Below are 13,824 nucleotides of genomic sequence, written 5' to 3' on the forward strand. Positions count from 1 at the left end.
TTGTTTTCTCCACCAATGTTTTCTTGTGTTGCCTCTTCTTGACCAAATGTTAAGAAAGCTTTACGAGTTAGTTAGCTGATAGGTAAACAAAACACCATCGTCGACAACGATCACATTAATGAACCACGTCTAACGTGAGCTGAATTCAATTAAAAAGTCATCTTGTACTTGTATCAACATTACTAATCCACCTGTGCATTGTTTGTTATATAGCAACGGAAGTGTAAAACTCACAACAATCTCTGCTATCTCGGACAAGTAAAGGATTCGTAATTCTTCTCGAGCAGCAAAACTCTTAAAGAGGCAATCTCGGACAAGTATATCCATTTCCTTACATTATCATCTTCAGTTGTCTTCAAACCTATGACAACTATATATCTAAGACCATCTACATTATACTACAAAATCAATTTGCATATTCAATTGTTTTATGTCTTAGAGAAAACTCAAGACTGGTTTTGTTAGAGCTTGCCAACTTCACAAACATTTGCGCGAGCCAGATGACCAGTGAGATAACAGTTTTATAGTCGTTTATCTTTCATCTTTCTGGTTGGAACTTTGAAGAAAGAATCATATCCTTAATATAAAAAAAGATTATAAAAAAAGCATAACAACAATAGAATCATGATTTATTACATAACGCCATGACAAGTAGCAAATTTATAGATGGCATTCACCGATGATTAGTCCAATATATGATGAGTCTGCTGACCGGTCCCGATTTTTTTTATGACCGGAAGCAAAAAAAAGAGAGAAAAGCTGTTATCAAAGATTGAACCTAAGAACTTGATGTTACAGGTGATATGTAAATCACTACACTAAATACATTTTACTGAGGCCGAAATTTGTTAATAATATTGAGGGCTGGAGGCCAGTGCTTCCCCTCAGGGCAGCCATTGCAGCAACATCCTGACAAATAGTAAATTTATCTTCTAATTTCTGGAAGTTTATTTTTATGAAAACTTTTCTGTCTCTTCTTTATCTTTAAGATTTGGATGGGTTTTTTGGACATTATATATTCATACTGTAAACATACTCTGTGGTTTTCATTGCTGTTGAACAAGGATTTTGATTTTCTAGCACCATCAACCTCAATTTATTATTATTAAAAAGAACATGACAAAAGCATAACAAAAAACAAGAAATAGAAAAAAAAGAACAGAATAATAATTTATTACATAACTCTCGATGCATCTCCTTTACTTTATTCTCTCACTCGTCCATCCTGTCACCAGCTTCTTTTTTTATCCTTAAGCTAAGAATAATTTCACTATGATATCATTTCTTAACCAAGAGAAATGAAATCAAAACCCAAGAATATTCCAAATAGGAACTTCCTTCTTTATCTTTAATCTTTATAAAGCCATTTTCTCTAACTTTATTGATCAAATCATCGTCATACGTCTTGTGCTTAAAATATCATTGTAGTTTAGCTTAGACGGTGTAGTGCTGGTTAAGATTGTCAATGTCAAGGCCCTTAAGCTTTACGACAGACTCCACGTGGCCTTTGAGAGTGTGCACTTCTCTTAGCCTGCATGCACACCACAACTCTCACGAATCTTGTAATAGAAAAATGTCTAGTGATTGAATCTTTGAAAGTAATCAGTTACATACCTTGCCACTTCAGCACGCTTTTTAGCCTGTTCAGCGATCTCAGAGAGCTCGGTGAATGTTGCCTTGTCTTCAAACATTGACTCCGGGGGTTTAAGTCCATGGAGTGTACGTTGAGCTAGAGCCCATTGGGCCTCTCTTTCTCCCCTTCCGTAGTCTTTCTTGGTTGTGAATGCAGTCTTAGATTATAAAAAAGGGCAAGAATGTGAGAGCATATTATGTATTTAAAAAATTCAAGATTAAAACTGATCATAACATCATACCCTATTTTCAATCATGTTATTCCAAGCTTTGCCAGTAAGGATGTAGCGGGTGATGAACTTAAGGACATCAAGAGGAATGTATGTGATGATACTATAAATCCAGATGACTCCACACCATCCCCATCCGCACCCTTTGATTCTCGCAAATTCCCAATGTGCATAAGCCGCTATTAAGGTTGCAGCCTGTTGTTATTTTGGAAAAATATTAAAAAATTATTCAAGAGTAATTAATTTATATACCATAACTAATGTGTAATGTACTATATGGAACCAAATCACATACCAGTTGGGCAATAAGGAATGCAATAAGAAGAAGAAATCCAGGGCGTTCCACAAATGACCAGCTCCTTGATCGAGTCACAAAGATTAGTGCTTGACTAATTATACTGACTTGCAAATACAAAACTGCTATTAACTCCTCTGGTTGGCCTTTTAGTGATCTTACTCCAAACTTTTGCTACACTCACCAACACCACCAAAACAATTAATTAGAATGGTGGACATTTTTGCTATTTTTATTAAATTGAATTATTATTACCGGGAAGAAGTCAGTGTCATGAGCAAGCCAGAAGAAAAGGACGGTAATGAGAGCCATGTATGTTCCAAGAACAACACCAGTAGCAAAGATCTCTCTAAGCTTCCACGAATCAGGAATCGGGGAAGGCTTGACTCTGTCTTTCGAAATGGTCATGATGGTCCCGTCGTTAAGGATCGCAATAATGAGAACCATAAAGGGAGAAAAGTCAAACTCCCAAATGAGAGCCACAAGCATGAAGCCTAGGACAATACGAATGGTGATGGAAACCGCATAGATTGTGTAGTTCTTCATCCGTTGAAAGATAGCTCGGCTGGTGAGCACCGCACTGATGATCACACTAAGACCTGGCTCGGTCAAAACTATATCCGAAGCGCTTCTCGCCGCATCAGTTGCGTCATCCACTGCTATACCGATGTCTGCTTTTTTCAGCGCTGGCGCGTCGTTCACACCGTCCCCGGTCATTCCAACTATATGTTTCTTTTCTTGGAGTCTCCTTACAATCTCGTACTTGTGCTCTATAATACAAGTAATTATTGAGCCAAAATAAATAAATAATAATAATACAAATAATTTAGAATATCTGATTGGTGAGAAAGGTTTATTAGTTACCAGGAAACACTCCAGCAAATCCATCAGCCTTCTCAATGAGCTCATCAACCGGAACTCCACCGGTGGCATCATCTTTGTTTTCGAGCAAGGAAGAGGAAGGATACATGTTAGTTCCCATCCCAAGCCTACGACCAGTTTCTTTACCAATAGCCAACTGATCTCCGGTGATCATCTTAACATTGACACCAAGATCAAGTGCACGTCTGATGGTCTCGGCACTATCGTGCCTCGGAGGGTCGAAGAGCGGGAGAAGACCAACGAACTCCCAAGGAGTTCCGGCGCTTTCTTTGTCCTTTTCAGGAACCGTTTGGCGCCCAACACCGAGAGAACGAAGGCCACGCTCGGCGAACTTGTCGATGATGTCGTGCGCTCGTTTCAGGGCCTCTCCTTTGAGGTCACAGAGAGAAATGATTTGTTCGGGAGCGCCTTTGCTGCATCTATGCCAATCTCCACTGCCATCGATGTACGTGATTGCGGTTCGTTTTTCGACGGGGTTGAATGGTAAGAAATGGACTTCGGTTATTCCAGCTCTCGCCTCTTTTGGATCGCCCAGCATGTTGACAATGCATGCATCGATGGCGTCTTGGTTCTCTACTCTTGAAGCTCTAGCTGAGAGTAGTATCACAGTATCTTTGTCCGCGTTTTTACAGAAAACCTACAAATATTTTTAAATTAAAATAATTTAAATAATACACATATCAATTAATATGATGATGAGTTTTTTTTAAAATCAAATTACCTCAATCAAGTTCTTGTCAACGGTTAGTTTGTTGAGAGTGAGGGTACCGGTTTTGTCGCTGCAAAGAACGTCCATGCCAGCCATTTCTTCAATGGCGGTCATACGTTTTGTGATGGCACCTTGCTGAGACAACCTATGAGAACCAATAGCCATTGTGACAGACAACACAGTTGGCATGGCAATTGGGATACCTCCAATGAGAAGGACAAGAAGATTGTCGATTCCATCTCTGTACTTCCTATGCTGGATTGGATACATTACTATTATCTCAATCAACATTCCTATCGCGATTGAGCAGATACAGAAATTACCAATCGCGGTTAGGACCTGAAAAGATTAGATTCAAACACTTAGAATCAGTTTTAAAATGTTTTTGCTAGGAAAATAGAAAAAGAGTTTCAAACATTGTTACCGTTTGGAAATGGCCAACGTTGTTAGTACTGTCAACAAGGTGAGCCGCCTTGCCAAAGAAGGTATGCACACCGGTGGCGATGACAACGGCCTCGATCTCTCCCTGTTTGCAAGTGGAACCGGAGAAGACCTCGTCTCCCGGATATTTAGTGGCTGGAAGAGATTCACCGGTGAGGGCAGACTGGTCGATTTTTAAAGGATCGCCTTCGAGGAGACGAGAATCCGCTGGAACAATATCACCCAACTTAATGCTGATTAAGTCACCTGGCACCAGCATTGCAGCTTCTTGCTCTCCCCATTTGCCATCTCTCAATACCTTTGCTTTAGGTGCAAGATTGGCCATGAGAGCAGCCGCGGCATTACCTGCGTTGTTCTCCTCAATGAAACTGATTGTCGAGTTTATAATAAGCAGACACATGATCCCAACAAAGTCTTGCCAATCCGGGGGTCTTCCGTCACCGTTTGCCAATACAATGGCCATGATTGCTGCTGCCTCCATCACCCATGAAAGTGGATTCCACATGAACCCTAAGAACTTTAGGAATTTGTTTTCCACCTTCTCTTCCAGTTTGTTGGCTCCAAAGATCTGGAGTCTGTTTCTTCCTTCCTCTGATGACAGACCTTCCCTTGAGCATTTTAGCTGTTGGAACACTTCGTCCACCGGAATCTTCTCCTGTAATAAGATAAATAAAATCCATGTTATAAGTTTGAATGAATATGTTAAGAAGAAAATAAAACAAAATACTAACAAGATCAACGTTCTCCTTCTTTATTTCTTCCCATGAGATATCAGCAGCCATGGTGAATCAACCCAAGAGAACAAACAAAAACAATGAAAATGTAACTTTTTCCCTTTCAAGCTGTTTTGAAGCCAGAAAAGAGAGGTTTTCGTTAAGGTTGTGATGTTCTGTGGGGGCACAGAAGTGGTGTTTATATACACACACACTTACATAGGTGGCTTTGTATGGTTTAATGGTTTGTGGCACACCTTATTTTCCGGTATTTTGACAATGTATGTGTCCAATTTTGAACTGTTTTCATGCCTTTTCTTATGCATCCCTTTGTTTTGTTCTGTTTCTTAACTAAAAAGAAAACGAAACAAATCGATTCAGTTGCCTCTCCATAAATAGTAAACTTTTAAATTCACTCCACCATTTATAACCAATCAAAGTGACACATAGATTATTAATTAAAAAATATTAATTAAATAAAAAATAGCTACAAAAAATAAAAACGCTAATTTTAACGACGCTAATGCTTCCAACTAAACCCTAAACCCTAAATCTTAAATTCTAAACTCTATACCCTAAATTCTAAACCCAAATCCAAACCCCTAAACCCAAACCATATACCCTAAACCCTAATCCTAGACCCTAAACCCAAATTATATACCCTAAACCCAAAAACTAGACTATAAACCTAAACTCTATACCCTAAACCCAAGTTCTAGACCCTAAACCCAAATCGTAAACCTTAAACCCAAATTATATACCCTAAACCTAAAACCTTAGCCATAAGTCCAAACGGTAAATCCTAAACCCAAACCGTAAATCCTAAACCCAAAACCTATACCCTAAACCCAAATCCAAGACTTAAAACCCAAACGGTAAACCCTAAACCCAAACCCCCAAACTTAGATGCTATAGGTTTTGGGTTAAAGTTTACGGTATGAGTTTAAGGTCTAAGACTTTGGTTTAGGGTATAGGGTTTTGTTTATAGTCTTATTTTCTGGTTTAAGGTATATAATTTGGGTTTAGGGTCTTGGATTAGGGTTTAGGGTTTAGGGTTTCATTTTAGGAGTTTGGATTTGGGTTTAGAATATAGGGTATAGAGTTTAGAATTTAAGATTTATGGTTTAGGATTTCGCTAGCGGCGTTAACGTCGTTGAAATTAGCATATTTATTTTTTTAGCTATTTTTTATTTAATTTAATGTTTTTTAGTTAATAATCTATGTGACACTTTAATTGGTCATTAAGAGTGGGGTGAATTGATCTGATCTTGTTTGCTGAGGCCTCAATCTCGCAAATTCGGGTGATTAGGAAGGTGCTAGAGAGATTTTGTGGAGCTTCTGGGCAGAAAGTAAGTCTTGAGAAATCTTTGATTTTCTTCTCTGCAAATGTTCATCGGGACTTAACGAATTCCATAAGTACTGAGAGTGGAATCAGAGGAACAAAAAGAGTTGGGAAAGTACTTGGGCATGCCGGTGTTGCAAAAAAAAATTAATAAAGAGACGTTTGGGGAAGTAATTAAGAGAGTGTAGTCTAAACATGCGGGACGGAAAAGGAGATTCTTGAGCTTGGCAGGGAGGATCACGCTTACAAAGTCTGTTCTCGCATCGCTTCCAGTACATACGATGAGTACCATCGCTCTGCCGATATCTATTTTGGATCAACTTGATAAAATTGCTCGGTCGTTTATTTGGGGGAGCAGTGAGGGAAATAGGAAACATCATCTGGTCTTTTGGGGGAAAATCTGTATACCGAAGAGTGAAGGTGGGCTGGGGATAAGGTTAGCTAAAGAAATGAATATTGCTCTACTAGCAAAGCTAAGCTGGAGGTTTCTGAACACACAAGATGGCCTATGGGTTAAGATTCTGCGGAAAAAAATTCGAGTTGGCGAGTTGGATGATTTATCTTGGTTAAGCGTTAAAGGAACTTGGTCACCAACATGGAGAAGTTTGGTATTGGGGCTGCGTGAGGTTGTTGTCCCGAGTTTGGCTTGGGTTCTTGGTGATGGTCGTCGAGTACGTTTTTGGAAGGATAATTGGTTGTTGAATGAGCCACTATCTGAGTTGAGTACAGTGGATATTCCGGAAGAGATGGTGGAGGTACGAGCTCGGGATCTTTGGCAAACTGGCGCTGGTTGGCAAACGCATATAATAGAACCGTATATGTCAATGCCAAATCGTCTAAGGTTGGCTTCAGTGGTGATTGATGATGTTACGGGTGCAAGGGATAGAATGTCGTGGGGAGGGAGCAAGGATGGTTTATTTTCTGTGAACTCAGCTTATGCTTTCTTAACCAGGGATGCGGAGCCGAGACCTAATATGGAAGCCTTATATCAGCGGGTTTGGCGTGTCACTACTCCAGAACGTGTACGAGTCTTCCTATGGCTGGTAACTCATCAGGTGATCATGACAAACATGGAACGGAAACGCAGACATTTGAGTGAGAATAGTATATGTCAATTGTGTAAGGGGGGAGAATAAACCATTCTTCATGTTCTTCGAGACTGTCCGACAGCTGCGGGGTTATGGGCGTGATTTGTTCCCCTAAGCAGACAACAACGGTTCTTTGACCAACCTCTCCTAGAATGGCTTTATGATAAGCTTGCAAGGAATAGACCAGGATTAGAGGAGCTATGGCCAGCGCTGTTTTCTCTGACTGTTTGGTGGTGCTGGAAATGGAGATGTGGGTATGTTTTTGGAGAGGAAGGAAAATGTCGAGACAAGGTACAGTTCCTTCAGGATAAGGCTCGGGAGGTGATAGAAGCAAATGTAAAACTAAAGGAACATGGGCAGAGCCGGAAACGTGTGGAGAAGCAGATCTCATGGAATCGACCAACAAATGGTTGGTTCAAACTGAACACGAATGGAGCATCTAGAGGTGAATTTAAAGGTTCACCCTGAGGGGTAACCTAAGTTTTCTTCAAACTAACAGTACTCCAGTAACAAACTAAAACATTTACTTTCTCAAAACTGTTTAAATTAGACTTTGAAATATTATCATATAATATAAGTGGCAAATGAAAAAATCAAATACGAGCTTAATTCACTTGGAACAGAAAAAACTTACATTTTATAGTTCAGTTTTTTTACGCGTTTTAATTATATGTTAAAATATATAATTATTACCGTTTTAATAAATGTTTAAATTAAATTAAAAATACGTATGTCGAGTAGAAATCTAATCACTAAAGTCTTTTAAATATATATAGTCTGTCGAATCTTCAAATATTTAGATTCATTTATGTTTATGTAGAGAATTTTTGAAATAATTTTTATAAGCGAAATTTAGTAATATAGAATACAGAGAAAGAAATAGGTTGAGAAAGCCATAAGAGTGTTTACTAAATCAAATGAGAACTAGTTATTTCGGATCACATAACTCATCCACAATAAGTAATCACCTCATCTCATTCATTCAACTTGCCTTATTGCGAAATAGGATAAGTTACAACAAATCTCTTCATCACTTTTTTTTTTTACAAAAAAAATGGAAAGTTTAAACGAATTTAGCCAGACGCCCAATTTGGATTTCTATGCAAACAACATATGATGCTTGACTCCTTAGCCTCCTTGCTAGGTGTATACGGTATATCCGTATATATATCTTAGTTGATTCCAAAACAACAGCAGAAGATTTATTGAACTAAAAATTGATAAAATTTCACTTGCACATGTTCATCTATTTCATTCTTAAATATATTATATTGTTATATAATAATGATTTCAATTAGTGTTTGATTCATTAACTAAATCTGAATTTTCGGGTCCTGCTATCTTTTTTCAATAAACACGAATTGAGAATCAAATACTGGCGTGTTTAAAGAGCTGGGCTGCAGGGTATTTTCATCAAAAGACATTATTCTTAAAACCAGAATTTCAGAGAACCCACAAAAAAAACTGGAACTAAGTTTTGAGTAAAGTACACAAAGATTGGACAACTGAACCACAAGAAATACGGAAACACACAAGTTTGGAAAAAAGTAAGCACTGAAGCTAACACAGTTCCTCCCCCAAGAGAACATGAACTACTACTCATTCTCCTTGTTGCAATAATACCTTACTACGGTACTCCCCCAACGCCCATATAGGGAAAATGTTTCGGTAAGCAGCGTACGTTATCATGCAATTCCTATTGAAGACTCCCATTATTTCCTGAGAGAGAGAGATTAATTATCAAGTTAACCAACAGAAACTCGTTAAAGACCAATGTGTTAATCCATCTCGTTACCTGTTGTGGGAAATCACCACTCTCCATTTGAGCATTAATCAAATATCTCGCAGCTCGATGTAGGGGTTTTTGATTTACCTCCACCTAAGCACACAAAAAAAAAGAGATATATAAGTGCTAATGGAAAGGGATTTAAAAAGAATAGACTGAAAATTAACTCACTTGCCCAGCACCAATGAGTGATAGCAAAGCCCATGCTGTATTCACCACATGAGACCGGTTGCCGTCAAGGTTTGAATATACCTACATTCGTAAGAAGGGAACGATTCATCAAGTAGCAGTAAGTAAAAACGTCTAATGAACATACAAAAGTGAGTACTAACTTTGTCTTGACATGAAAGATAGCTTTCTCCCCATCCGCCCGAAGGAAGTTGTTTCGACAAGAGAAACTCACAAGCTTTCGCAACAGTTGGAGAGTTTTTCAATGTCTTTCCAGCAGCTTCAAGCCCTTTTACTCCAAACCATGTCCCATACGTGAAGCAAACAGCCCATGATCCATACCTTACAGATACATATATATATATATATATATATATCACAGGTTACAACTTACAAACCTACTAGAAGATACACAAAGAAGGAATAGTTTTTATCATGACTAGTAGAGACAAACCATGAGCCATCTGATTCTTGAATAGATTCAATGAACTTAACAGCCTTCTCAATGCACTCATCTACTTCCTTCTTCCGATGACCAGGATATAGCTTTCTGAATGCTATCAACGCTTGGATTGCAGCTGACGTACACTCCACGTAACTACAGAACCATTCTAGCGAATCAAGCAAAATTTCCCAAAGCATAAAGTATCAATTAAAATGGCAAGATGCTAGCGCCTTACGGGTAGTCAATAACAATATCGCCAAAGGTTTCTGCTGGATTGATTAGCTGCCAACATATATAAGCAAAGCAAAGGGGTATCAGGTACATATGTGTTTCTGAGAGCTTGGCCACATAGATACAAGCTTGAGAACATTACTGATCTACATCTGGGTACATAGACGTTACCTCCAACCAAGGGTATGACCTTGTGAGCTCATATGTCGCAAAACCTCCATCTGCATTCTGAAATTAGAAATTAGTTGCTAATCAGACAAAGAAGTTGTTTTGCTTTGCGGAAAGAAAACCTATGAGTTATCAATACGTATTTGATACAAGGATTGTAAACAAAACCTGTAACGAAATGATAACATTAACAGCATCATATAACCGTTTCGTATTCACTGGTTCACCAACAATCTCCTTAGGAACTTTGGATAGTAAAAGAGCAGCCTGAAGAGAGAGAGAAAAAAAAAACACACTGATTACCACCAGAAAAAAATCGTGAAAGGTAACTAAATCTTTCACATTTTTATTATTACTTTAAGTCCCTCTGCGGTGCAATCGGAGATAGGCCAACCATGATCTGCAGTTGAGAAAGGCCAAGCCCCTTTAGAAATGTGTCGATACCAGTAACTCAGATCTCCAGGGCAGTCCTCTGACACCTATCCCATGAGAAGAAACAAGCATGAGAGGGAAAATAACATCGCATAGCAGATCTTCTTAGATGCCTATCGCTAACCTGAGAATTCTTGACATATGAATGTGCTTTTTTCAAAACGGGCCCATATTCTTCTACAAAGTTGGTTGCCAGAACAGCTTGAACAGCGAAACTCGTATCCCATAGCTGGCTTCCATTATAACCCTGTCAATAGCGGCTGCATTAGAGTATACATGGAGATGCAGATGCCCTCAAGAGTGTTTCTTTCTTTCTTATGACTCCAGAATTATTACATTAAACACATACTACTATAGTAAAATTCCTAAGTTCACATAAATTAGTATAGTAATGTGATTTCTGATTACTGTTAGATTTAAAGATTTATATTTGCGAAAAAAAAGAAAGATTATATTTGTATACTGTTGCGTTAATGATTCAAGCGGCGTGATAATGTACTGATTCGGCAGTCAGTCACCTTCTTCCATGTGACAAACATATCATAATCATGTATAAAAAATATTCGGTACCTGCATCTTCATTCCATCTTCAGCTACCCAAAGATAGTCATGGATTCTTGGTAGGTGCAACTTAAAAGCCTCTGAGTTTGGGTCCTCTACCCAACAACAAAGCATATTTAATACCTGTTATAGGAGAACAAGGAAAAGATGATTAAAGTAGAGGGTTTAAAAACAGAATAGAGCATGAGGTTTTTGAAATATCCCCAAACTGAGCCTTTTAGATGAAAATAATAACAATGGACAATAAAAAATGGTACCGAAGATGTCCTGAAATTTGTTTTTCATACCTTATTCACGGGTCCTATGCAGATGTACCTTGTGTTCTCATCTTCGTAATGAATATGTTCTAAAGTGGTTCTGAGAGCCTTTTCTCTCAAATTTGCACCCGGCCATCGCGTTAAAACAGGCTCAACGATCTTGTGAAGTGATGCCCAAAGAATATCTTGCACAAGTGGGTGTGGGTAGTATAAATCCTCCTTCAATATAAAAGCAACTATGAGTAATGCATATCATTTAGTTATTCAATGAAAGGATTAGTTACACAATTCACCATCAATTCGACTAACCTTTGCACAAAGGTTGCGTGCTTCATTCCAGTCGACTTCATGATATGGTACAGTGAAAAGCTCCTTTCTCAGTGATAAAACAGTGGACGTTATGGGACCCACGAACCGTTTTCCGTACAAATACGACATTGGTAAGTAGACCATCCGACAATGACACCACATCCTTCCTGGAGCACGGAAATTATTATTATGCTTTTGCTCTACTGTGCCCTATATCTAAATAAGAACTACAAAACAAGCTGTACAAGAAAAAAAACTATATCTATCTTTATAAATGCACACACAGTTCAAACATTTTCTAACTGTGTGCTTTCAAAAGGCGTGCAAAGCAGAATAGATTGCAATCTATGATCAGATGAAAAAATGCTTCCCAGATTTACTTTACTTGAGTTGTCCATGATTAATGGTATTCCATATCACATAAAGTCGCAATGCAGGGTAAATAACTATATACAAAGTCCAATTGTTAATAGCTGAGACCTAAGGAACCATAAAGGAGCTAAAACAGAAATGGGCAATTTGGTTTTGCTGTGCTCAATATTATACAACAGCCATTGAACATAGAACTGATAATGCGAGGCACTTAATTTGTAAACTGGTAAAAGAAACAATATCCAATTTGCGAGGGTATAGAGCACCTGGATGGATTGGCAGAAAATACGGAAGAAGCCATATCTCAGGTGGCAGTGGGTTATTTCCAGACCATTCAAAAGCTCCAAGTACCTTCAATCACAGATCCGAGCAAAAAAGAATGAATCAAGTAACATAAATACTTAATATGATTTAAACATAGAAGGAGAGATAGAGGTCAATACAGATAGCCACATTTTCCCCCAAGATGTGATATTGGTAGCGCCACCATGATTGAGTATCCAGTCACGCCCTTTCTCCATAGCTCCATCTCCATCGTTAGGTCCTTCTCCAAGCAACCTCAGAGTAACATAGTTCAAGACAGACCCAAACATGGTGCTGGGACCCTCAATATGTAGACCCCAACCTCCGTCCTCATTCTGAAACCAATTGATTTAGAAAATCAGGAAGTTGACATTTTACGTGTCTAAAGAACACAATAGGAAACATAAGTATAAGGAGATAGTGTTCGTTTGCCTGGTGATTATGGAGATAACGGCGCATTTCAGCTTTATGTTGTTCTGACAATACTGTATTCAGGGCTCCAGTTATGGAGAGTGTAATTATCTGGAAAAGAATGTAAGCAGAGTTAGTTTTTTTGGCTTAGAAAGTTGCAAAAGAAATCCAAAAAAAAGAAAAAAAAAGAACAAACCAGTCCTGGGAGAAGAAACATAGGACCACCATAATCTCCTGCCCAGTGCCCGTCACTAGCCTGTATGGTTGAATAGAAATCTACACCCCTCTTTAAAGTGGTTTCCACCATCTTCTCTGTAACATCATCACCATCTTTGACGTTGACTTGTGGTAAAACTGGTCTGCTCAAGCTTTCTCTTGAAAACTACAACACAGAGAGAGAGAGATAATATAATCAGTTCGAAAGCAAATAAATACTGATTGCAGCAATAAGTTAACAAAGATGTTCAGAGCTGAGCTAGAGTTACTCAAAAGCACTCAGTTCACACGCTGCTGACAAGTTGGATTTGATTAGATTCGATTTGAGGCGAAATGACGTAAAATCCACTCCAATAAACTAATAAAACTACAGATCAAATAATGTTTATCCCTTTGAAATTGGCGAATTCAAAAAAAAAAGAAAGCAAACTATGACCTCGCTCTCTCTCTCTCTCTCTCTCTCTCTCTCTCTCTCTCTCTCTCTACCATTTCACATTCCTAAGTAACACTGAAAGATTCATATGGCCAGCGGAAGTCAACGAAGGAGAACGAAGAGTACCTGGAGGCGCATAAGCAGATCAGAGCTGTGTTTCTTCGCGAACCGGTTCTCTCTAAACGACTTTCTCGCTTCCTCGACGGCGGCGAGCTCTTCGGGCGTCCCGAGGTTCGGATCGAACTCCCAGAACTGCCTTCCGACGTGGTTATTGGTCGTTCGGAGCCACGGACTACCTCCCTCGGCGATCTTCAGTTTCCACATTTTGGCGAGATTGGGAGTTGGATGAAACCGAGGATTTGAGCGAGAAGAGATGACAGATGTACTGAATTAGCTCTTG

General features: G+C 38.8%; 2 protein-coding genes across 2 annotated transcripts; both read right to left on the reverse strand.

Annotated features, from left to right (window-relative positions):
* Window positions 1-1,148: 1,148 nt before the first annotated feature.
* LOC106329133 (ATPase 6, plasma membrane-type) lies at window positions 1,149-4,971 on the reverse strand. Its single transcript, XM_013767731.1, has 9 exons — window positions 4,921-4,971; window positions 4,173-4,844; window positions 3,761-4,087; window positions 3,022-3,676; window positions 2,413-2,927; window positions 2,158-2,331; window positions 1,875-2,057; window positions 1,615-1,790; window positions 1,149-1,531 (listed from the first exon to the last, which is right to left on the reverse strand). The coding sequence occupies exons 1-9, from the start codon at window positions 4,969-4,971 to the stop codon at window positions 1,435-1,437; spliced, it is 2,850 nt and encodes a 949-aa protein (XP_013623185.1). The 3' UTR covers window positions 1,149-1,434.
* A 3,754-nt stretch (window positions 4,972-8,725) lies between these two features.
* LOC106335940 (cycloartenol synthase) lies at window positions 8,726-13,824 on the reverse strand. Its single transcript, XM_013774627.1, has 18 exons — window positions 13,551-13,824; window positions 12,972-13,157; window positions 12,797-12,886; window positions 12,505-12,699; window positions 12,328-12,412; window positions 11,690-11,856; window positions 11,411-11,599; window positions 11,133-11,246; window positions 10,687-10,809; window positions 10,487-10,609; window positions 10,299-10,397; window positions 10,134-10,190; window positions 9,967-10,013; window positions 9,741-9,884; window positions 9,451-9,628; window positions 9,290-9,370; window positions 9,128-9,211; window positions 8,726-9,051 (listed from the first exon to the last, which is right to left on the reverse strand). Exons 1-18 carry the CDS (start codon window positions 13,746-13,748, stop codon window positions 8,932-8,934), a joined length of 2,280 nt encoding a protein of 759 aa, XP_013630081.1. The 5' UTR covers window positions 13,749-13,824; the 3' UTR covers window positions 8,726-8,931.

Source organism: Brassica oleracea, chromosome C3, assembly GCF_000695525.1.
Source record: "Brassica oleracea var. oleracea cultivar TO1000 chromosome C3, BOL, whole genome shotgun sequence".
NCBI classification, from domain to species: domain Eukaryota; kingdom Viridiplantae; phylum Streptophyta; class Magnoliopsida; order Brassicales; family Brassicaceae; genus Brassica; species Brassica oleracea.